Source organism: Haliotis rufescens, unplaced genomic scaffold, assembly GCF_023055435.1.
Source record: "Haliotis rufescens isolate VD_foot unplaced genomic scaffold, xgHalRufe1.0.p SCAF_3, whole genome shotgun sequence".
Classification (NCBI taxonomy): Eukaryota; Metazoa; Mollusca; class Gastropoda; order Lepetellida; family Haliotidae; genus Haliotis; species Haliotis rufescens.
This window is the reverse complement of record NW_025964001.1, coordinates 31,339,832-31,366,370: the sequence shown is the minus strand read 5'-3', so window position 1 is coordinate 31,366,370 and position 26,539 is coordinate 31,339,832. Positions and strand designations below refer to the sequence as shown.

At 41.8% G+C, this 26,539-nt stretch overlaps 1 protein-coding gene across 1 annotated transcript; it reads right to left on the bottom strand.

Moving 5' to 3' along the window:
• Positions 1 to 1,529: 1,529 nt before the first annotated feature.
• On the bottom strand, positions 1,530 to 26,369 carry LOC124146058 (leucine-rich repeat-containing protein 74B-like). Its single transcript, XM_046516119.2, has 13 exons — positions 25,954 to 26,369; positions 14,653 to 15,103; positions 12,993 to 13,162; positions 12,190 to 12,297; positions 11,525 to 11,618; positions 8,075 to 8,124; positions 7,235 to 7,316; positions 6,492 to 6,577; positions 5,866 to 6,060; positions 4,634 to 4,729; positions 3,899 to 4,174; positions 3,600 to 3,685; positions 1,530 to 3,156 (listed from the first exon to the last, which is right to left on the bottom strand). The coding sequence occupies exons 1-13, from the start codon at positions 25,999 to 26,001 to the stop codon at positions 3,090 to 3,092; spliced, it is 1,809 nt and encodes a 602-aa protein (XP_046372075.2). The 5' UTR covers positions 26,002 to 26,369; the 3' UTR covers positions 1,530 to 3,089.
• Between the last annotated feature and the right edge of the window lie 170 nt (positions 26,370 to 26,539).

The window sequence follows — 26,539 nt, the reverse complement described above, 5'->3', positions numbered from 1 at the left end:
TTCAGCCGTCTTTGAATCTCGTCCCACAGGTGCTCAATGGGATTTAAATTGGGACTGAGGGCAGGACACTGCATGGTTCTGATGCCATTCTGCTGGAGGAAGTCTCTTGTTGCTCTCGCAGTGAGTGCACGGGTGTTATCACGCTGAAACTCGTGGTTGCGGCGACGTGCCAAATGAGGTATGGCGTGTGGTCTCAAGACTTGATCAATGTACCGAGCTGCTGTGACACCACTGCCTCTCCCTGGACCGATGTTCTTGTAGACAACAGGGCCGGCCCTCTGTGCACGACCAATTCCACCCCACATCATGATGCTCGGACCACCCCACGAATCTCTCTCAACAACACAAGTATCCGAATAACGTTCCGCACGGCGTCGCCAGACTTTCTCTCTGCCGTCTGCTGTTGAGATACAGTAACGGCTCTCGTCTGAGAAGAGGACTCTTCTCCACTGCTGGTGGCGCCAATGCTGGTGCTGTGTTGCCCACTGAAGACAGTCCCGGCGATGACGTGGTGTCAGAATGGGTCCTCAGTTTCCGCAGCAGTAACAAAGCGATCTTGAAGAAGCTGTCGCACAATCTGACGATCCTGACGTCGGGTGGTGACCCTTGTTCTTCCACAACGTGCTCGGTCATCTGTAGTGTTGGTGGTTTGGTACCGCTGCTGGAGCCTGTATATGGTCCTTACGTGGACTTGAAATGCATAGACTACTTGCCGGGCGGTTTGTCCAGCTTGCAATCGTCCAAGTGCTTGGTGTCGCTGATTTCTTGTCAATCTTGGCATGTGGTAGCAATTCAATAACGAATGAATGTTATCCGATCTGGGTGGATTTTTATAGGGCAAGGAATGGGGGAACGCATGTTCATTTCAATTTGCACGGAACTCACGTGCATCGGGTTACCATGGCTGATGCCGTGATGCGTTTGGTCGATCGGATTTATTGTCATCTGCTTTGTTTTTTTATCATCAAATTTATTTTTTCCGGACAAGGTAATGTTAAATTTTTGAAACTTTGACAAAAAATACCCAGATATTTAAATGACAACTTTTCATGCAATGTTACTTGGGGTGACGTTTCTTTTGCGGTTCAGTATATTATCAAATTCATTCTAGTTCCGTGGTCTCCGTGGTCTATGAGTAGAGCGTTCGCCCGGAGATCCCCGGCCGCGTCATACCAAAAGACGTTAAAATATGGTACTTGTTGCTACCCTGCCCGGCTCGGAGTCAGTAAACTGGGACAGAGTTCTGTTTTTTTGTATCTCAGTGGGCTAGCACTATAAAATCGGCACCAGTCTGGACTTGTACAAGCAGCCACATAAACACATACACACACGTGTATGTCTTTCGCTATATAAGTGCAATAATCTTGAACGCGACGTTAAACACAATTTCACCTCAGTAGCACTGCATTTCCACTATGATCATGAATCATATGCAGCATATGTTTGTCACGTGCGCTGCAGTTTTGATGATGCGGCTTTAAACACAATGTCATTTAGATTTAATTCCATCAGTGAAATATAACACAGACTAACAATGCAATTTTTTATTTCTCTGACGATAAACATAGGACGTGACTTTCACCAACTGAGTTCCCACTGGAGGTCGACCTTAAGTGACGTAAATGTATGTACGTTATGTGTTGAAATAGTCCAACAAATGTCATGTTCAAATGATTCAGTCACTGTGGGATTGACCATTTTATATTCTGGGGCGGGGTTTGGATTTTATCGAAGAAAACATATTGTCCCCGATGATCCTTGAAAAAAATATATAATGCTTCAAACAGTTAAAAAAAATACACTACCTGCCACAAAAATTACATTGCTGGAAGGTATTTTTCTTATTAAAAAATCAGGCTCTCAGTTTTAAATTAAAACATATCTGGATTTGAAGCTGTAAAAATATCCAATCTCGATACAAAATTCCAGGCCACCCCCAGAATATCAAATGGTCGGTCCCTAACAAACAAGAAATGTAGATAATACGAGTAACCTAGTTGTGTTTTGGACCTTAACTTAGCATTGTTTGGGCGTCTGTTTTCTGCCTAGTAACGTTTTGATAACGTTTGAATGTTTTGGTCAAATCCATGTAATTGTCATACGAGTGTCTAATGTATAGAAGACACAATATGAGAATATACATATTCGATCTGAGGAATATACGCCAAAAACAATACTGTTGTGTTCATCAACCACCTTCCTCAACACGATGTAGTTAATGATGCAGCGTACCACAAACACAGTCGACGTGCATAGGTCATTCAAACGATGGACTGGACGGTTGTCACGAACACCACACACTAACAGTCACCCAAGCAGTCCACCCAGAACACTATCAGTTTGAAATATCCGAAATATACAACAACGGTGAATCGTTCAACTTCATGGCATCATTCAGCAATAATCCAACTTTATCACGACCGCCCTTTAAATAATCGAGTCTGGACCAGTGATTGATAGTATGAGCACGTCACCCACCGTCAGGGCACGATGGCACGGAATGAAATCACTGAACCTGAACACTCGGCACAGGACAGGTACAGGCTTACTCAGAATATTGTAACCCAGAATCCCCACTGGTACTAATATATGGTAGCTGACGTCCACGGCCAGCCTTTGGCTATATCGGACTGCGTAACAACCGAGATTCAATAAATACAGTGTCAACCCACGTTTCGTTACGCTTTAATTGAGTGAGCAATTTACGCCGCTTTTAGAAGTATCCCAGTCACATCACAGCAGGGACACCAAGAGTGGGTTCATGTGTACCCACATGGGAAATCGAACAGTGAACATTTTAGCCACCCAGCTATCCCACAGCCCCTTATACAGAACATATGTAATACAGTTCAAGGGCACCCTTACAGGGTATTTCCAGATACGTCAACCCTACATATAACAAAACTGCAAAGTTTAAAATAAGAATAACCGAAAAATGATGTTGAATATAATTGTTCGTGTGACATTTTGCTTTATCCCACTTCGTTATAACCGGATTTGACTATAACACCATTCGAGATAGCAGGGTAATGAACATGATGATGAACAGTAATATGTAGCACAGATTAGGAGACAGATGTGGGCGTGGCTCACGTCTCCGGCTCGGGGGTGAATGTCACCTTATTCTTGTTGTCTTCATTGTCAGGGATGAAGTCACTGCAAAGAACAGCACAGCAAGTCAGTGAGGGAGTGAAGGAGAAGTTTGATGCTGCATTGAGCAATATCCAGGTCATTTCATGATGGGGGGACACAAACAATAGGCTTTACACATTGTACCCATGGACGGATTCGAACCCACATCTTCCGCGTGACCAGCCAATCCTGTATCCACTATGCTATCCTGTCTGCGAACCCTATTTTGGTACTCACGTTTAGTCTAAATATAAGTACTACAATGAATCTATGAAATACATCCAAATATCATCAGGCACATTAAACGATTCATATTTGACATCAGTTAAGATTTTTATGTAGGCTAATGAATCGTCATATAATTATCTTTCGTGGGCGTACATGTTTCTTCAGTAGGGTTCAAGATTTGTGCATACGTCCCCAGTTTAGGCGCCTTGTGACCCAAGTTCAACTGAAGGTCAACATACCCAAAATATATCCTGCCCGACTGGTCTTTGGCCAGCTTGTGAACCGCTTCCTCAAGCTGCACCCGGTTGTAGGGCACGGCCAGCTCCTGGAAATATTGTATCGGGGGGAATAAAATACATGTGTCGTATGTTCTTGTGATACATATAACAGACAGATTAATCTATAGGACGCAAAGCTTTTATTAGATAAATGAAATGTGAGTGAGTTAGATGTAGCGCCGCTGAGAACAGTATTGAGGATACAAGTATATCGCGAGAGAGAGAGAGAGAGAGAGAGAGAGAGAGAGACTATAGCTCACATCAAGGGCAGCCACGAAGTCCTCAGGCGATACACTAAGACGTCCGTCGGGGTCGTATCTCTTGAGGATGTCGACCAGACGCATGTCGTTCACGACGATGTGTTCCTTGAGGATAATTACTGGCTCCTTCTTCTTGAAGGGGTCAATAGCTTTCTTCCCCAGATCCTCTAATGTATTTCCAGCACGCATAACTGGTCCGTGGGTGACCTTGAAAGTAGATTTCTTCTTCCGAATGTCTTCAAGGATGCGCAGAAATTCGTATTCTACCGGAACGTCCTGTACACAGAAAACTGCATGTTGAATAATATGTACCAATATATATTTACCAATAGAAGTTTATACTTAGAGTATCTAAGTTTAGAAATAATAAATCCACATTATTTCAAAGACAACTCAAACTTACAGACAGTGGAAACTCGTTAAAGGAGTCCAACATCACCAATGTTCGAGACAAGCGGTAAACTATACCTATATTTCACTGTAATATACATGTACTCGTACCGGTAAATGTTTTGAACGATAACTAGAGAAAATGGAGTTCGAGTTAAATATCAGGTCATAAACGAAAAACTCGACCGATTTATACCACTAATTGTTGCCAAGCTGCCGCCAGTGCTGTAAGATAGGTCAATGTAAGATAGGTCCATGTGAGATGGGTCCATGTAAGAAAGGTCCACGAAAGATAGATCCATGTAAGATGGGTCCATGTAAGAAAGGTCCATATCCAGTACTGACCGTCAGATCCAGTTCCTCTATTTCTGAACTCTCCGATTGGTTTATTGCCATGGCGATAGCTATTGCACCCGCTGATGTTATGAGGTTGTTGCCCATCTGAATAAAAGATAAAAAAAGATAAGAAAAAAATACAAAAAGTGAGGGAGATAGTTGCAACCCTTAGCATATATCCTGCCATATCTGGCCGGCCACACAACGAACTCCCCGGGTTAGAATAGGTCTTCAGCAACCCATGCTTGCAGTAACATTGACTATACTTGTCGTAAGAGGCGAAAAACGGGATCGGGTGGTCAGGCTCGCTAACTTGGTTGATGCACGTCATCGTTTCCCAATTGCGTAGAACGACGCTCATGATGTGAATCACTGGGTTGTCTGGTCCAAACTTGATTATTTACAGATTGTCGTGGTATAGTTGGAGTGCAACCGTAAACAGCAAACAAACAACCATACAAAGAACAGACTTAACACATTCTAGCCATGTGTGATCGACAAGGGAACGCTTGAACACGCACGAAAGGCTTCATCGTCCAGATAGTGTTTAAACCGTGTGGGCATGTTGAAGGTTACAATCGATTTGAGGCATTTGGGTCGTCGCCATTAGGTGTTCTCTGAGAATATACGACTACACTTAGACGTCAATATAGAAACAATATGTTTCCATTTTTTCTTCGGGGTTTTCAACAAAAAGCCTGTTTACTGGATACCATGTAAAATGTGTGTGAGGAATATAGTCTCCATCAAATATCTGTGTAAAATAAAACATGTTAATCAGTGTTCCAGCAGTTGTGCAAACACATGATAAATGCACGACACAAATTTGTTTTTAAATGAATAATAAAAGGTTGACTAATGGGAAATTAAAATGAAATCATCTATATCTCAGCACCCTGTAAATAATAGAATATGAAAAAAGGCAAACCGGTGACAGCGCAAACATAAGCCAAGCCACACATTGTCTCCACATAAACTTCTCACAACATGCAACACCTGCATCTCTTCGGGCTTTCCTCTCACATCAAGCATTCACGCCGTGATATAACTGAAATACTGTTTAAATCAATGTTAAACCCTACTCACGCACTCATTCACTCTTGCTGGGGACCTTTTCTACCCTGGTACCCACTTCAGATTTGTACCCGTTCACTCGGTACAATGTAACATGTTTATCGGGGTTTCGGTATAAGCAGTGGTGTGAGTAACATATGACTCGTTGATATCAAAGTACACCTTACTCTCAATATCTTCAGGACATCGTTAGTAGACAGGGCCTTGGCCACTTTGAGCGCCGTGTCCTGACCGAGTCGGTTGCCAGTCATGTCTATTTCCAGCAGAGATTCATGATTCCCCAAAGCCTCCGCCAGGGCGGCGCCACCTTCCGGTCCGAACCCGTTCCAGGCCAGACGACATACTTTCAGACGACAGTTTTCCTGCAAGTATCATTGTCAAAACAGACGTCATGCCTAGTTCTTGAGCTCTTTCCGAAAGCGTCAGCTGATTTAGTGAAAGAGTTACCGAGCCCTGTCAGACAGAGGTCATTACTTCAGGCGCAAGTTTTCCTTGAAGAAACATTGATTGAAACGGATATCATGCCCAGCTCTTAAACTTTGAGTGAATGACGAGCGAATGCTGTAATTATTTGACAACCCTGCCGACTCTTAACTCTTTCCGAAAGTGACTTAGCTGATTAAGTGAGACAGTTATTGAGCACTGCCAGACAGACGACATACCTTCAAACGATAGTTTTCCTTGAAAAAAACCATTGATCAAATCTATAGAATTAATGCCTCGTTCTTGATCTCCTTTGTAAGAATCAATTGATGTAATGAATATAACAACATATTGTTGAGACCCATCTGACCTTTATGCCCGCGGCAACAGCAATGGCTCCCTGTTGACGTAAATGATTCCAGCTAAGGTCAAGGACGTCTAAAGTGTCGTTTGCACCTGAAAGACCGAAAAACATTTACATATGGCCGACAAAGTCAAATAGCATGCATGTAAAAAAAACCATACTTTATGTATATTTCTCGTGACAGGTGAAAAATCGCCAACGACAAAACAGTCAACGTGTTATGTCAGAGTTGAAAGTTGTCTTCATTGAAGTGGTCACTTCAGCTCGTCTCAAATTTTCGTCTCTATTCTACGGTCGCTGTTATCACCTAAGAACAAACTGCACTGGGTAGCCCGAATATCGCAAAGAAGCACTACCAACTGCACACAAGAACGATGGCTAAATTATGAGATTCAACTGTTGTTGTTTTTTTACGAAATGTGCTATCTGCTATCTATCCACAGCCCACTTGTACAAAGTGATTGTTGTATTTTCTTAACTCAATACGACGTATAAATACAAATATATGTTTAAATGGACAGGCCCCACTTGTACAGCGAGATCAGAGCCCTTAAGTCTATGTTAACGACTCCTGTATTGGTTTTATTGGTTAGATAACCGTAGTACTAATGCTTCTTTGAGCCTGCGGATCAAATGGTTACGTTTAGTTGCAGACGTAACAACGCCTGTTCACGACATTCATTAGTACAGGTATCTAACAACACACGTCCACTTTGCCATACCTGTGTTGAACTTACACCTCCACCTACCTATAGCTGGTCCAAGAAGACGGCCTGAGGACTGGCCGAACTTGTTCCTACTCAGATCCAACTCGCGCAGATATTTGTTATTCTGAATAATAAAAATTCATTCATTACGCACATGAAAAAATCTTATTTCATTTATCATAACAAAATGTATCTACTCAAACATACATGTAAAAACGATTATCGATTTATGGTGAAAATGGTTTCTGGAAATGATCTGAGTTTGGACTCCGGGTAAGGGTATATCGCCAGTTACCCATGTGCTGAGAGCCGACAATATCAGAATCGGGTGGTTGTTGTCGGTGACCTGGTTGGTTCTGAGGTGAAATGGGGTTTAACGTTGTCCGAGATTATTACATTTATACCATACGGGAGTTTAACATGAATACCCCCTCAGACATAGTATACTGAGCCTAACCGACCAGTCCTTGTTTTAGCCCCTTTATGCCGAGCGCCAGACAGGGTAACAACAAGTACCATCTTTAAACGTCTTATGGCATGACACGAGCGGAGATGTAACCCCCGACCTTCCGCTCCCCGGGCGGACGCTCTACCACTAGACCACGGAGGCTGTCATGATGGTTGTGTGTCATCGTCACCGGTGCCCCACCACTGTTGTTTTACTGAACCAGACGTGACTACTGGCAGGTATTAGTGATCCCAAAAGATCTCGAGTAGCATGAGGCCTTTTCTATATTCATCATGGATGTGACGATTCGTCTTGGAGAATTTGCTTGTCCTGTCCGTGCTATGCAGCTCTAATTTAATGTATCCGAGGTGTTTTTTTCAAAACGGGCGAATAACAACGAGGTTAAGATAAACATTCATCAGTTTGGTACATACTTCTAAAACCTCCGCAAACTGTTCGGCCACTCTGTCTTCAAACATGTTGCCTGAATACGAAATGCAAAAAATAAACAAGATCAATGTCATATCTTTTCAATTACAAAAACACATTTTGAAGTTTAATACGGAGAATATGCTAATTTCATACCGAATTTAAATCTGGAAGACAATGATCAATGTAGCTCTGTTGCATGTCACGGATTCCAGGAACATAGCAACGCAACGTTTCTTTGAAGTTCCGACTTATACCATAAATTGTGATATTTGTTTAGACGTACACACAATTAGCGGTTAGCTTTGGGTTAAACGTACTAGACGACTGGTATAAGAGTCTGATATACTCATATATGATTATCGCTTTCCCTCATCGTTCCATGTACAGAGGATATGTGGGATTTCTTTCAAATATCACGTTTGTCTCATCGGGGGATATTTTCATGTGTGGCGAGAGTAACCCAACTAAGTTAGCCTATATTGTACAGTAGCCCAACTAAGCTAACCTATATTGTACAGTAACCCAACTAAGCTAACCAATTTGTACAGTAACCCGACTAAGTTAGCCTATATTGTACAGTAACCCGACTAAGCTAACCTATATTGTACAGAATCCCGACTAAGCTTGCCTATATTGTACAGTAACCCAACTAAACTATCCTATATTGTACAGTAACCCAACTAAGCTTGCCTATATTGTACAGTGACCCAACTAAACTACCCTATATTGTACAGTAACCCAACTAAGCTTGCCTATATTGTACAGAAACACAACTAAACTACCCTATATTGTACAGTAACCCAACTAAGCTTGCCTCTATTGTACAGTAATCCGACTAGGCTAGCCTATATTGTACAGAAACCCGACTAAGCTTGCCTCTATTGTACAGTAACCCGACTAAGCTAGCCTATATTGTACAGTAACCCGACTAAGCTTGCCTATATTGTACAGTCACCCGACTAAGTTAGCCTATATTGTACAGTAACCCGACTAAGCTAGTCTGTATTATACAGTAGCTCAACTAAGTTAACCTATATTGTACAGTAACCCGACTAAGCTAGCCTATATTGTACAGAAACCCGACTAAGCTTGCCTATATTGTACAGTAACCCGACTAAGATTGCCTATATTGTACAGTCACCCGACTAAGCTAGACTGTATTATACAGTAGCTCAACTAAGCTCACCTATATTGTACAGTAACCCGACTAAGCTAGCCTATATTGTACAGAAACCTGACTAAGCTAGCCTATATTGTACAGTAACCCGACTAAGCTTGCCTATATTGTACAGTAACCCAACTAAGCTAGCCTATATTGTACAGTAACCCGACTAAGCTTGCCTATATTGTACAGTAACCCGACTAAGCTAGACTGTATTATACAGTAGCTCAACTAAGCTCATCTATATTGTACAGTAACCCGACTAAGCTAGCCTATATTGTACAGTAACCCGACTAAGCTAGCCTATATTGTACAGTGACCCGACTAAGCTAGCCTATATTGTACAGTAACCCGACTAAGCTTGCCTCTATTTTACAGTAACCCGACTAAGCTAGCCTATATTGTACAGTAACCCGACTAAGCTAGCCTATATTGTACAGTAACCCAACTAAGCTAGACTGTATTATACAGTAGCTCAACTAAGCTCATCTATATTGTACAGTAACCCGACTAAGCTAGCCTATATTGTACAGTAACCCAACTAAGCTTGCCTATATTGTACAGTAACTCGACTAAGCTTGCCTATATTGTACAGTAACCCGACTAAGCTTGCCTCTATTTTACAGTAACCCGACTAAGCTAGCCTATATTGTACAGTAACCCGACTAAGCTTGCCTATATTGTACAGTAACCCGACTAAGCTTGCCTATATTGTACAGTAACTCGACTAAGCTTGCCTATATTGTACTGTAACCCGACTAAGCTTGCCTCTATTTTACAGTAACCCGACTAAGCTAGCCTATATTGTACAGTAACCCAACTCAGCTTGCCTATATTGTACAGTAACCCGACTAAGCTAGCCTATATTGTACAGTAACTCGACTAAGCTTGCCTATATTGTACAGTAACCCGACTAAGCTTGCCTCTATTTTACAGTAACCCGACTAAGCTTGCCTCTATTTTACAGTAACCCGACTAAGCTTGCCTCTATTTTACAGTAACCCGACTAAGCTAGCCTATATTGTACAGTAACCCAACTAAGCTTGCCTCTATTTTACAGTAACCCGACTAAGCTAGCCTATATTGTACAGTAACCCGACTAAGCTTGCCTCTATTTTACAGTAACCCGACTAAGCTTGCCTCTATTTTACAGTAACCCGACTAAGCTTGCCTCTATTTTACAGTAACCCGACTAAGCTAGCCTATATTGTACAGTAACCCGACTAAGCTTGCCTATATTTTACAGTAACCCGACTAAGCTTGCCTCTATTTTACAGTAACCCGACTAAGCTTGCCTCTATTTTACAGTAACCCGACTAAGCTAGCCTATATTGTACAGTAACCCGACTAAGCTAGCCTATATTGTACAGTAACCCGACTAAGCTAGCCTATATTGTACAGTAACCTTGCCTATATTGTACAGTAACCCGACTAAGCTAGCCTATATTGTACAGTAACCCAACTAAGCTAGCCTATATTGTACAGTAACTCGACTAAGCTAGCCTATATTGTACAGTAACCCGACTAAGCTAGCCTATATTGTACAGTAACCCGACTAAGCTTGCCTCTATTTTACAGTAACCCGACTAAGCTAGCCTATATTGTATAGTAACCCGACTAAGCTTGCCTCTATTTTACAGTAACCCGACTAAGCTAGCCTATATTGTACAGTAACCCGACTAAGCTAGCCTATATTGTACAGTAACCCGACTAAGCTAGCCTATATTGTACAGTAACCCGACTAAGCTAGCCTATATTGTACAGTAACCCGACTAAGCTAGCCTATATTGTACAGTAACCCGACTAAGCTTGCCTCTATTTTACAGTAACCCGACTAAGCTAGCCTATATTGTACAGTAACCCGACTAAGCTTGCCTCTATTTTACAGTAACCCGACTAAGCTAGCCTATATTGTACAGTAACCCGACTAAGCTAGCCTATATTGTACAGTAACCCGACTAAGCTAGCCTATATTGTACAGTAACCCGACTAAGCTAGCCTATATTGTACAGTAACCCGACTAAGCTTGCCTCTATTTTACAGTAACCCGACTAAGCTAGCCTATATTGTACAGTAACCCGACTAAGCTTGCCTCTATTTTACAGTTACCCGACTAAGCTAGCCTATATTTTACAGTAACCCGACTAAGCTAGCCTATATTTTACAGTAACCCGACTAAGCTAGCCTATATTGTACAGTAACCCGACTAAGCTAGCCTATATTGTACAGTAACCCGACTAAGCTAGCCTATATTGTAAAGTAACCTTGCCTATATTGTACAGTGACCCACCTGCCAGATCAATCCGTCGAAGCCCAGCGTTGATGCCCAACATCCGAGACACGTGGATGCCGCCTTCATTACCCAGCTTATTGTCAGCCATGGCCTACGACAGAAAAAACCATATACTCTAAATGGTGCTTCCAAAATGCAGTCATAGAACCAGCAAAAAGTTGTAGCATAGCATAGCATAGCATAGCCGGTGAGTTGACTTTTACGCTGCTTTTAACCCCATTCCAGAAATATCACGGCGTGGGGCACCAAGTATAGGCTTCACACATTATAACAAGGAATCGGAAAAGACATCTATGTGACGAGCGAACGCTTTAATCACTAGGCTACCCCATTGTCTAAAATTATCAGTTTCAAGCAGGTCGTATCCATTTTATTGATGATGATGGTTGTGTGGGTGATTTTACGGGCGCTTCTTGTTGAGCCGATTTCGCACTAATTGTTCATTATTTTATCTTATATAATAAAGCAGAGTTACGGCACTTAGTTGCCAGGATTCACAGACTGGGGCTTAAAATCCAAGATTGCCGTTCATGCCTTGTTTGTATTCAAATTGTTTTCGCCCAAGTGAATTCGTTGGTATATACGACTTCATATAACAGGTAGGGATCACAGTGTTATTTTATGCACCATCGTGAACAGCAGCAACACCATGGTCATCTTACCATCTCAGTAATGTAGTCGTTCTCCTCCAACATCCGGGACATGGCGTAACCCCCCGCGGCATCGATCCAGTTCCCAGACACGTCCAGTTTCTCTAGGTTGATGCTGTCCTGAAACGTGGCGGTTATTGTTATTGTTTGTTTTGTTTTTGTTGTTTAACGCCGCACTCGGCAATATTCCAGCTATATGGCGGCGGTCTGTAAATTATCGAGTCTGGAACAGATAGTCCAGTGAATGATATCATGAGCATCGATCCACGCAATTGCTCTAAGCGTTCACCAAAAGAGCCCGAAGCTCAAATATTTGTGTTTTACGTGTAAACATGTGAACGCTTGCCAATTTCCCTTGAGTAATAGAGGAATAAAAGAGTCTGAGAGTTGTCTATCTAGAGAGTGAAGAGTTGTGTTGTTTAATGTCAACTTGTGACTGCTCTCTAGGAAACAGTGATGCCTAGATACTAGTATACATGACATGCTCTCAACCCTGTACTTCAACAATAAGTGACTTTGTATTTCCACAACTGACACGCCTTTGGTATATTTATAGAGAGAAGTATTGTCGGTCACTGTTTATAGTCATTTTGTGTTCTCTGAAAAAAGACCCGAAATATTTTCATGACACATTTACTTCAGTTGGTTTTTTTGGTGCTTTTTTAGCGTAAACCTTGTGCAAAAGCTATTTGCCAGTATTTTCTTTCACAGGCCTTATTTAGTGTTGGTATATTTGATGTCAAACGGCACACAGGAGAGTTTCTATATTTGGTCACTCAACAACGTCAAAGAATTAGAGAAACTAAAAGCGTTACCTTCAGCACTAGGGCCATAGCCTTTGCCTCCTCGGGGCCCAGCCCGTGATACTTCATGGCGATGTCGCGGTCGTTGATGTGCCGCACAAAGTAGGAGATGGGTACGATGCCGAGCCGTTCACAGATTTTCACATACTCACACTTCACGGGGTCCCCTTCGTCCTCGGGGACTGACAACACAGACGGGGACATGGCAGGTTGAATGTGACAGAGGTACCTCATGAAATGACCATTCAGGTTGCGAGTTGATAAACATTTGGGTTGCATGTGAAACAAAACGTAAACTATTGCCTCGCTTATACAGCAGTGAATCTTACTAAAGGAAAGGTGTAGGGGTTGAATCATATGGATAATAGGGTTACACTACTGAACGTTGCACTTCCTTTGGAAAGCGAATTTCTACAAGAAAATCGTAAGAAGCTGATTTGAAGTATATGTTGTTTTCACTCAACAAGATACAGAGATATTATCTCTCTTTGTCGAAATTATGAATGATCTCACAATAGAAGTGGCGAACATTTGTCAGATATCAAGTTTTATACCGCAGAAGGACTATTAAAGTTTGAAGAACTTGCTACTCATGAATATGACAAGGGGCAAAAACACAATAAAAGCTGGGAAAACAGGAATATATTCAACTGAATAGGAAATATTGAAAAACGTATTTCAGTAAGTGCTTACTGTGTACATGTATACAGCTCAACGCCACACATCGTCATTAGAAACTTCTCCCACTCAACGGTATGTTACTTTAATGTAATATATACTTGCATGTGACTGTATGAACAAGTTTAACACACAAATAAATGGCTTTATGCATCTTAACTGATATTTTATTATTAAGATTAAGAACGCCTTACTTTGTTCCATCGCGTCCCCGAGCTCCGCGTCTTCAGTGGCCGTGCCACAGAGAAAGATGAGACTCGGCGTACAGGGCTAACGTGACAGTGTGGACACTCCAGTAGAGAAACACTTCAGTTTAGCGTGGATAGTTGATGCTATGATAGTACCATTAAATTGTTAATCGTTCCGGATAATTGCCACAATTTGCCCAATAAATAATCAATTTAGCGTGATAGGAGATTTAAGAGGGTGTGTTTATCCTACGTAAACTTGAGTGTTTTTGACTTGTAGTTATTCGAGTCGAGACCTAATCTTTGGTGTTTTTCTTGTGCAGTTATTCTTGCGGAGACCTAAACTTGAGTGTTTTTGACGTGCAGGTATTGAAGGTTACGTTCATCCAGAAGTTGTGACGGAAATGGAAAGGTCCCAAAACGCGTTGGGTAGCCAGACAATTAAAGGCATTGAAGTCATTGGTTTACCTTGAGCTTAGAAGGGTGTCTCTCCTTATGTGGAGTGCAATGGTTTTGTTGTGCTTATTTCGATGCATGTTAAAAATAACACGACTGAGAGAGAGAAAAAAAGAACTCGTGCCCGGTGGTTACAATTCTAAATGTAACGATTTTCAGATCTTTCAGTATTAGAACTTACAAATATCATTTGTCCACGAAAATGCCCCCCGCCTCTTACGACAAGCATAGTCGCCTTTTACGACAAGCATGGGTTGCTGAAGACCTATTCTACCCCTGATCTCCACAATGTGTCACTGTAGTGATACTGTCAGGGTTAAACTGTTTTGACTGCTGTAGGCGAGACTCACATTCTTCCTCGAGATCTGTATCAAAGTCCTCTTCTCGTGGTTCCACATCAACTGTTTCTATGGTAACTTGTTGAAAAACATCTCCTTCAAATTCCTCTTCTTCCTCTTCTCGGCTTCCTCCATCGTCCGATATTTTCAGTTCTTCTTCTTCTTCCTCCTCCTCTTCCCCTTCTTCCGTCGGCTGTTCTTCTTCGATCTCTGCGACCGGAAGTAGATCTCTTTCTCTCTCTTGTTCAGCTTCTTCCTCGGCTTGATCTTTCACTTCCGTTATCAGCACAGACTCATCCTCATCCTGTGGCTGCTCCAGCATAGACACGGGGGTGCGGCTGAGTGTTGCCCGTCTCCCCAGGGTGGGTATTCTACCCTGTGAGGTAGGCCGGGAACTGGGAGGGTTATCATCCTGTCCAGCAGTGGGTGGCTTCAAAGAGTCGGCTTCAAAGCTAGGTTCAGGCTGCAAGAAAAAAAGACCATGGATGAGAGACTAAACCTTCAAGCCGAATTAGTAAGGTTACACAGCAATTCAACGAAAGAATGGGTGAATACTGTTTTGCGGCACAGCCTACAGCTGCATCCCGACATCCATTATTTGCAATGTTCTAGTGGTTGATATCATGAACACCGATCCACGTCGTCGGAGTATGAGGTGAGGTGAGATGAAATGGGTTTAAAGTCGCGTACAAGATTAATGCATTTATAAAGCGATGTGCATGCACGTTCGCGTGTGTGGCTGCTTGTACTAGTCGGGACTAATGTCGATTTTATAGTGCTAGCCCACTGAGATACTATGCCGCAGTTTAACATGAATACCACACTCAGACAGAGTATACTGACTCCGAGCCGACCAGTCTTTGTTTTGACCCCTTATTTCGGAGAGCCATGCAGGGTAACAACAAGTAAAATCTTTTAATGGCTTTTGGTATGACGCGGCCGGGGATCGAACCCCCTACCTTCCGCTCTCCGGGCAGACGCTCTACCACTAGACCAAGAAGGCGTTCCGGAGTGTGATGACACACTATAAGGTCAAAACATTTTACTCGATCATGTCCTTATTTTTGACAGCTGTTGGGAAGCATGAGGTGTAGGGGACATATTTTGCCTCGGAATTACAATAAGGTCACAGGACTTCACAACATGTTCGCATGTCTAAAACGAAATATAGAAACAAAGAGAGTCTCGCGGAGTCCATTGCACATTTAGAGAGTCCTAGTGTGCGCACATTGATTTTTCCAGAAATCTGGTACTGTTTATGAGATTTTTAGGATTCGGCTGTAAATAACTTGTTCTTATGTCATAATGTTATGGAGCGCCTTTTGTGTATTGGGCATATTGCCTTCGTACAATCATTTATTAATGGATTACTTAATTGATTCACTCACCGCATTTACAATATGGGAGGCATTACTCTATTTATAGCATAATCGTCGTAGCATAAGTCAAAAACAGATGTAAAATGGTGTCGATAATTCTCTAATATTGAGAAGTATTAAACGAGTTACAAAATCGTGCTGTTACCCGGTGAATATTAACTCTCAAAGGTTACGGGACACCATCAAACCTTTCATAGCTTTTACACAGTATTACATGTAATGCTGTCAGGGTGGCCCAAGCGACAATGGCGCCGCAATTCTCTCAATATAACCGTGATATGATCGTGAATTTGAGAGGCGACTAAATGGATCGGGTGATCAAGCTCGCTGACATGGTTGATTGCATGTCATCGTATCCCAACAGCGTGGATCGATGCTCATGATGTCAATCACTAGATTCTTCTAAAATGAACACACCGCGATATACTAGAACTGCTGTTCATTTGTGTGTGGTTTGTTTGTTTGAGACGGATTTTAGTGTTTACCTATAGGGACAAGTCGCAACAGCAGCGGAACCACAATTTGTCGAATGACTTCAACATTCTTCAGCTATGACGTCATTCCCACCTCACGTCACAATAAGGTTCGAATCAACAATGCCGTCCGGATGACGGAAACAGTGAACCCCGATATGTTTGCCCTCGTAGGTAATGAAACACGTTACTGCATGCCCTTCTCCGCCAGTCATGTCAGTCTGACTGGATTTCCTCCAATAGGGACTGTTTGTTTGTTTATTTATTTGTTGTTTAACGCCGCACTCAGCAATATTCCAGCTATATGAAGGCGGTCTGTAAATAATCGTGTCTAGACCAGACAATCCAGTGATCAACATTATGAGTATCGATCCACGCCATTGGGATCGATGACATGCATCAACCAAGTCAGCGAGTCTGACCACCCGATCCCGTTAGTCGCCTCTTACGACAAGCATGGGTTGCTGAAGACCTATTCTACCCCGGATCTTCACGGGTCAGAACTACTGTTCATAGCTTAGATGATAATATACTCTAGACAAATCCTATGTTTATCTCACCGAGTGAACGAAAGTCGTTTTCACGGATGAAAATATTCAACCATCATCATTCACGAGATTAACATACACTGGTATCTGAAAGTTTGTTTGTTTGTTTGTTATTTAACGCCGCACTCAGCAATATTCCAGCTATATAACGGCGGTCTGCGAAAAACAATCGAGTCTGGACCAGACAATCAAGTGATTGACATCACGAGCATCAATCCATGCAATTGGGACACGATGACATGCATCTACCAAGTCAGCGAGCCTGACCACCCGATCCTGTGACCACCCGATCCTATTAGTCGCCTCTTACGCCAAGCTTCTAAAGTCGCCTTCTAAGGCAAGCATGGGTTGCTGAAGACCTATTATACCCCGGATCTTCACGGGTCGGTATCTGATAGTGTAAATACACTTTTTAACATATGTGACCAACCGTGAGATAAGGGACCTGACTGTTCAAAGTGATGACTGATGGGGATTATACAGAGGATGTTTTAATGTGTCTCGTGAAATATCATGATATTTCACGAGACACATGGAACATCCTATACATTATATACTTTTTATGTAGTTGTCTATCGGAAAATTACATTATTTCATTACAAATGTAAAACCTTGAAACGTAAATTCTCCCTACCTAACACGAAGGGACGATTCGCCACCCCTTGTATTTACGACTAAAAAAGTAGTTTCGTGTTTACAAGCTCTTAAAATATATAAACAAAAGTAAAATAAATATCTAGGGTCACGAAAATACTGTATCATACAAATTAATATGATCATATACAAAATCAACTTCAACAAAAAATATTCTTGAAAACTACGAGACCGCTGTTGGAAGCAAAAGAATACACGCTAACAAGTAACAAAAATGGCGCTTTGCGAAACGAACAGTCTCGATTGACGAGTTACTTGAGAAATGAACAGTTTATAACGACATATTTTCAAGAGAATAACAAACGGCATGAAGCGATATTAACTCCATAAATGAACATCTGTCATTAATTTGCCTTGTCAATGTGGAACTAACGTAAAAAGGTAATCAACAGTTTGTGCACGGATCTGACACTTGGGATAAAGGGATACAATTTGAGGGGAAGTAACTCTTGTATGACAATAGTTCCGTCAATGTGTTATGTTCACAGCAGTGACATATCAAGTGTTATGTTCACTGCAATGAAATCATCACTTTTCTCAACTTTAAGTATATAATAAATGACGTCATCCATTGTTTGACTATATCAGTGACGTCAGACGGGGATTACACCAAGCTATCACCACTGTGTACTTGTTATCCTACAACCAGAATAGAGAATAAATTTCAGTGTCAGGTACAGAATAAATAATTTGATTACATGTTATGACGTATTATGAATGCAGCTTGTACAATCCATATGACCAAAACCATGTCAACTAATATGATAAACGTCAGTAGATGTATCAACTGATAAAAAATTAACTATCACATAAACGATTGCGGTCACATAATCCTTACGTTACACAGATGAAATTAACCTTTATCTTATGCTGCCCATGTTATGTAATACGGTAATAGTGAGGAACAATATTGTTTATATCCCTCAAAGATAAGCAGATGTTGAGATATCTGTTCATGGAGGTCATGTAGATGTTGGCGACAGAAGAATGTGATATCATTATACGATAATTTCGATTCAGCCAACTGTATTAAGCCCCAAAACGCGCCTGCCAGTTCACCCAATCGAAGAGAGTTCTATTATTAACACTTTCATGCCAGCCAATCCTGCAATCACACAAATGACTCAATCAAAGCTTCATCGCGGCTTACTTACCGAGTGAGATGTAAATGATTCAAAGCTATATTTCGTGCAGGGAACAATTAATCCGACGCTCGTGAGCATACCGTGCTTTCACTCGCCAATATCGCCCTATTTATGTTTGTGTTCTTGCGGCATGCTTCAATGGGAATGGAAACTGAATATATCTTTTATCTTACCTTACTTGTTAACGTTTATTGCCGAATGCCGTTTTGATAAATTTCTATGTGCCCGGCATATTCCCGAGGCAAGGGAGTTAACTGATTATAAAATATTTCCACGTGGAAACTGGACTTTTACAGTCAGTTAACTCCCTTGTCTCGGGAAGATGTGTACGCCGCTATGCATCCGAAAAAAATATACCCGCCGTCATGGCAACAGACGTTTTGCCGATATCTGTAATCTCTGTATATCAAGTTCCTTGTAAATGCACCCCCACCGGATCTGCCCATGTACAGATGTAATAATGGATACAGTCATAATATCCAGAGACACCCCAGTCAAATTTTATACCATTACAATTATGTAATAATGATTTAAGTGATAGACCCCCAACTTCATTCAAGTGCAATGGGAATAAAACAAGTGATAATTTATTTTGTCTGACATGGACAATACATGGAAAACACTCGAGGTTACTCCCATTGCAGACACTCATGCTTTAACAACACGCAAACATTTATCGTCAATTCCCTGTGCTTGTAATTTGTCCCACAGACCAACACGCCGAACACTATCGAAAGCTTTCTTACAATCAATAAAACAACAACATTTTCTTCTTCCTGGATTTATAAATAATTCAGCGAAACAAAACAATTTAAAAGAGTCCGGTAATGTTACTGTGGCATTGCACCTAGCAGTGAGGTAGCACTATAAGCATTCTCACACATACGCACGCGCATGCACGTCGTTATATGAGTTCAATAATATTGAATGCGATGTTAAACGCCATTTTACCTCACCTCACTGTAATAATGCTCGTTGAAAAGAAATTGTTAAATCTTGTAATCACCACGAAACAAGTTGTGGTTCATAAGTCATGGGATTGGCCTCCTGTTTCTCAAGATCTAAGGTGAAAGCATTGTCAGATGAAAAGCTAAAATACAAACGATTGGTATATGCCAATAATCCTAGAAGCAATTTGTGTTTTGTTGTCGTTTTTACTTTAGTTGAAAGAAATAACCAAATGGTTTCATTATCGAAATGTAAATTCTTTCCACTTCTCCTTTTCCGATCGGCAATATAAATTACAATGTACAAATGTTGTGTATGATTAAAATAAGGAGGAGAACAAAGAACGGCATCACATAATGTACCCCGTATATGGACAGTGATGAATGTCCGCACAAAAACGCCATCACATAATGTACCCTGTATATGGACACTGATGAATATCTGCACAAAAACGGCATCACATAATGATCCCCGTATATGGACACTGACGAATGTCCGCACAAGAACGGCATCACATAATGTACCCTGTATATGGACAGTGATGAATGTCCGCACAAAAACGGCATCACATAATGTACCCTGTATATGGACACTGATCCAACACGTGATGAATGTCCGTATCACATGGCTAAACTACAAGAACAGCCTTATAGCTATACTGTGACTACCGGTACAGCAGGAGATGCTTACGCCTTTTCGCGAACACCCGGTGTCATCACGGATTTTCAGTGATCCATTCATATAACTTTCATCACTATGTTGCCTTTTTATGTGAAGAGATCGTGTTCTTGTCATAATCAAAACGCGTTTTCAAACAGTTGCCTTATCACATGAACAAAACGCACCCGCTGATAGGTCACACTATCAACGCTTGATCTGTGGCAAATTACACCCAACATGGGTTCGCTTTGAACATGTCGGAAATCGAACTGATTTCACAAACCAGGGCACTGGGAATAACAAACATGGTAAATGAATTAATCATTTCCAAACTGTTTCGCCTTGTAACGATTTTAACGCAACCTATCGAATGGATGTTTAAATTATATACAGTAGAATATTGTTCAGTTTATAACGCATACACAGCAGGTGATGTAACCCATTGATGCATGCATACAGGTATTTATAGGCTCAAGGAATCGCCAGAGCCATGGAATTGAAATTGGTGGGTGTGTGTAATTGACAATGATTTTCTGTAACAGGTTATGCATATATCATAGGATTTAATCAACGAAAGGATTTAATTGCCGTCTGGCTAAATTCATTTCAATGGTTCGTCGATTGCAAATACTTGTGGCTAAATTTAACTGTTTCGTGCACAGTGAACCAGCATGCAATCTAAGCACGTTAAAGCCGGCTATAAAGGTGAGTTCGCTTACCAAATGAATGGGTGAGTGTGGTTTTTAAGCCGCTTGTATCAATATTCCAGCAATATCACGGCGGGGGACACCAGAACTTGGCTTCACACATTGTATCCATGTCAGGAATCGAACCCGGGTCTTCGGCGTGATGAGCGAACGCTTTAACCACTAGGCTACCCGACCGCCCCTGATCCTAAACAGGCCAAGTACAGGTAGCCATAAACACACTTCTCTCACCTCTGGAGAGGAAAGTGTGCGGCTTATCATTCTCGAGTTTGAAGCGTGTGACAGATAGCATGATATACACGGCCAGAAGCATGGCTGGATGAGTGGCTCGGCATTCCTACCCTGTTCCTACATGTATGTTGGTTTGTTGTTCATCGCCACTCAGCTACATGACGGTGCGTGTAAGTCAACGAATCTGGACAAGACAATAAAGTGATTGGCATTACAAACAGCTACCTACGTACTTGGGATATGATGACACAATCAACCACGTCAGCGAGCCGGCGGACCACCCGATCTGACTACCCACCCGTTTTAGTCGCATAGGTTGCTGGGGATCTATATTCTTACCCAGAATATCCACGGTCACTGGTTTGCCTGGTCTATACTTCATTATATTAATTCAGACAACAAGAACATTCGCTCACCTAGCCATCCCAGTAACAGATCAATCTTCAGAAAGTTCTGCGACAGTCGTAAATCAAGGTTAAAGACACAGGGAGCAATACGACAGTAGTGCTAAGATCGCTTTACGGAAATGAATTCAGATACATTTTCCACAACCTGGGTCCAAGGGCCCGTAAAGCGGCCGCCGTCCCTATACTTTGTGGAACAAGGCCAAGCTGTTACGCCGGAAGCAGGGAAGACGATATCATCTTTGCACAACCCTATGTTTAAGAGGGACTACGCCAGGGCAAAATGACAATTACAGCAAGTTTCATTCAGGTCTTGAAATATTAAACAGTTTGTAAATACGCCAGCACAAACTTCATTTGAAGATTAATCTACAAATCATACTAGAGACACCCAGAGATAACAGGCCTAAGCTGAAAAAGGCACCAAACTGGAGAGTAGAACCTTTAACGACCATATTTAGATATAGATAGCATTGTCGTCGAAACTATTGACTATTCCACTTCTTTCCTTCAACCATTGGCTCTTCCACATACATCTATCAAACATTAACCGCGTTTTTTTCGGTCCCTCCACATATATTCATCAAACGGTCACTCTCCATCTACTCAACAACATAAAACTCGGATATCTTACCCCGATACGATACTTCTCTGCGTGGAGATCTGAGTGCGGGAGGGTGCGTCACGTTAACCTTGAGCGAACCTTGCCAGCTTCTTTACTACCTCTATTCGAAATTTCGATTTGTAAAGCAAAACCCACACAGAACAGTAAATAGTCTTTCGATGACTCTCCCTTTTGGGTGCAGATGCCATGGCGCTTAGAAACGACAAGGTGTATGAAATACCCAGAACAATATAATAGCGCGGTCTTATGTATTACATTCGGAACTTGTCGTTTTAGTTCGTTTTTGTCCGCTTGTTGTGGGAACAAAGTCCGAAGTTATTCAGGTCTTAGACGTTTACCTGTTTGGTGAAACCCACAAGCACGGGAATAGTGCTGACAAAATTAGAAACATCATGGGGTCGAACCGGGAATTATGTCTCTGTACAGCTAATTGTGACGCCTTTATTATTTGTCATACGACAGTGATGTGCATCAGTTGTGAAGGGGGTCTAAGAGCCTTTTTCCCCCTTTTAACTGTTATGTTGGACGCGGAAGGTATTCACAGAGGTGCAAAACCAAGAGGACACACATATAAAGTAGAATCTTACATTAAAGTTTAGAAAGATAAAAAACAACATTAAGCAGATCGTCGAAACAACGATAGCTTTCGCCAAGTAAACATATCACTATCGATTACTACGCTTAAAAACAGGTTTCAACAGACTATGTATGACCATGGCCGTTAATATAACTGTATGTGCAGTAGGCGTTAAGTTTTTTCAAGCCTCACGGTCCTACTCCATTAAACCAGACCGTTTCAAGTTCTTCCCTATTGTACAATCACAGCCCCCTCGTATACACATGCTGTAGACAGACCTACATAGACCAACACACTGAATGAAACAGATCAAGCAACACGCACTGCCGTATAACTACAAAGCAGCATGGAATATACATAAAGGATTATTTGGGTGGTATAGAGCACCTCACCTGACGCCATAAACAACATGCAAAATAGACAAGTAAGATAGGGTTGTCTGTTTACGTGACCCTTGCCACGTTTAAATTGTAAAACCAATTTCAGTTTTGCTCAAAACGCTTTTGTTAAACTTCTCTCTGTGGGGATTGGCATGTGTGTTTGAAAGGTTGCCGTGACGGCGTCAAGCCAACATGTCTTTCACTGCACTGTGCTTGCCGTATTTCCCCAAGTAAGAGCAAGGGTCCTGTTCACAGAGCTTTTGTTTGTTGTTTAACGCCGCAATATTTCCGCTAATATTTCCGAAAATCCAGTGACTGACATCATGAACATCGATCAAGGTAGTTGGGATACGACGACATGACATGCCAACCAAGTCACCTGACCACCAGATCCATTTAGTCGCCTCTTATGACAAGTATCGTTTGCTGGAGACATATATTCTTACCCGGTATCAATGTTAATGTACAGGTGTCTTAATGCTGCACAATCTTAAGTCTATGTTAATGTATGCGTGTCTTAACGCTGCACAATCTTAAGTCCATGTTAATGTATGTGTGTACGCTGCACAATCTTAAGTCTATGTTAATGTATGTGTGTCTTAACGCTGCCCTATCTTAAGCCCGTGTTAATGTATGGGTGTCTTAACGCTGAACTATCTTAAGCCCGTGTAAATGTATGTGTGTCTTAACGCTGCACAATCTTAAGCCCGTGTTAATGTATGGGTGTCTTACCGCTGCACTATCTTAAGCCCATGTTAATGTATGGATGTTACAATCGTCCTCTTGCTAAGAGCACTGTGTGGGACGACCCCAGGTCACTTATTAAATTCACTTTACTAAAATATCCGGCGAATATCTGGCCTTTTCCTTTCGTACCCGAGAGATTTGGGAGTACTAATAAAGTTCAAACTGCCTTGATATTCAAATGTACACTGGGAGAAATCATTAGCAGAAGCTTATTGGAGGCCCTGCGCTTATGTCTGAACTTTACCCCTATACTCGGCTGTTGATAGATGATAATACCATGTACGTGTTTGATAATGAATATACACGCTCTGGGACTTCATATACATGTAGTTGGTAGAGCGTTACATGTCCACGCGACCAGTATTGTGCGCTGACAGCTGTCATGTTTGTGATTGATGTGCTTGAATTGTTAATGTAGTGATGTATGTTATGTGCATGGAATGTTTGTTTGTTTGTTTGTTTGTTTAACGCCGCACTCAGCACCATTCCAGCTATATGACGGCCGGTGCTCTGTAAATAAACGAGTGGACCCGTAAAGATCCGGGGAAAAATAGGTCTTCAGCAAAAAGGCGTCTAAAGGGATCGGGTGATCAAGGTCGCTGTCTTGGTTGATGCATGTCATCGTATCCCAATTGCGTGGATCGATGCTCATGATGTCAATCACTGGATTGTATGGTCCAGACTCGAAGTCAGCGAGCCTGACCACCCGATCGCGTTAGTCGCTTCTTACCACAAGCATGGGTCGCTGAAGGTCTATTCTAATGCGGACCTTCACGGGTAGTTATGTAGAATGTTGAATGTTGTATTTGGCATTGGCACTGGCGAATTCGGTTTCAAATTGGTTTCGAGGTATCATATCATTCAAGTTTCACTCCTAATTGAGATATAAACATAGTGGTTGAGTTTATTTGATATAATTCCAACAATGGTATTCCCATGGCAAAGATGGTCCCCGCACCTTGTCATGAAGTGGGGATCGGGGATTACCATGTCTGATCTTACTGATTTTGAGTTATCGTGCTCGGACGGCGTGGAGGTTATTCATGCTATCAACCACCGGACTGCACGGTTAGCACTCGATGATGTACAGGTCAGCGCCTATAAGTGGATCATTGCTGATTGCGACGTACAACAACATTCGTTCAGGTACTAAAAAGGTAATAAGTATGTGAATATTAGTGTGACCGGTGCTTTAATATGTCCTTGTATCCAGACAGATCAGATCCAGGGGCAGATCGAGGCTCAGGTTTGGCTACTCCGTGTTTTTGTCTTGAAGCAGACACACCAGGATATAAAATGGTAGGTACCAAATGATCTCCACTGAATCAACATTTTTGTGATAATAATAAACATCAACAGACCATTTTCACTAAAATTGTACATGAAAATAAGTAGATATATGAAAGATACAAAAGACTGTGTGATATCAACAAAACGCGTGATGTAAATGACAGTTGGTCAAGTCGGTCCCCAAGCAATGCTATGTCACGTATATCGTTGAATATATTTTCCTTCCACGTCACATAAAGCTTAAACGGCTTGTTGAATTATAACCACCCCGTAAGTAAGCTAATCTCTTTCAACGTGTCTCGGAATTGAGTGGTTAAGTCGGTCAGTAGTGTATTAGATCGCCGCTTCCAGGGAACGCATAATCCACGACACATAAACACAAGCGTAAACACGGCCCCGATATGACAGTCCAGTAAATAACACTCCACATATATCGAACTATATACGAACCACAAACAATAACCTATAATTTGTAAAACATTATCATAGCGGAAGAGCGTTGTCCCTTAGCGTCCCCGTTGTTATGGTAACCAGGTAGATCTTACCTGTAAGGGAGGGGAAGTGTTATCCATATCCTGATCAATGTCACTCATTTTGATTTAGAGATGACACATTCCTGTAGACAAAGTCCAGCCCAAACTCTCTCCGTTACACACACAGGTGGGAGTCCTGGTAAACTACAGGTAGATCCAGGTAACACATTGCATTAGTAACTGAATCTCCACTTAGAGATAGAGACAATACACCGCGCTGCCAAGGTATACCCGCGTTAACTCAGTGGCCAGGTAAAATCCAATCACCTGTGTTGGTTTAAAGACATGGGCTACCGTTGTCTATCGCGGGTATACAAGATCGCGGCCTTTCATGGCGGGCGTCTATCATGCGTCTTATTTCAAACTTTTGTTCGTGGTAGGAGAGCGATAAACGCAATGCGTTAGTTCAACGCGAACAGACTTGATTAACCATTGGTGTACAGGCATGGGTATTATCATAGGATCATTTAATGCTGGTTTGGCCAAGCCATGATCGGGTACTAATACGAGGGGATTAGAGTCGTGTATAGACTATGACGATATTTACAGTTAACGAGCCTAATACTAACGGCCCACTGCGTGTTGCAGTGATACCCGG

What these genes read in the sequence shown, in the direction of transcription:
- LOC124146058 (XM_046516119.2), bottom strand. Translation starts at nt 26,001, where the DNA reads ATGAGTGACATTGATCAGGATATGGATAACACTTCCCCTCCCTTACAG. An exon ending in ACGACTACATTACTGAGATG is followed by an intron (nt 11,619 to 12,189) that starts GTAAGATGACCA and finishes TTTCTGTCGTAG; the next exon opens with GCCATGGCTGACAATAAGCT. An exon ending in ATGTCCTGAAGATATTGAGA is followed by an intron (nt 4,730 to 5,865) that starts GTAAGGTGTACT and finishes TCTTTTATTCAG; the next exon opens with ATGGGCAACAACCTCATAAC.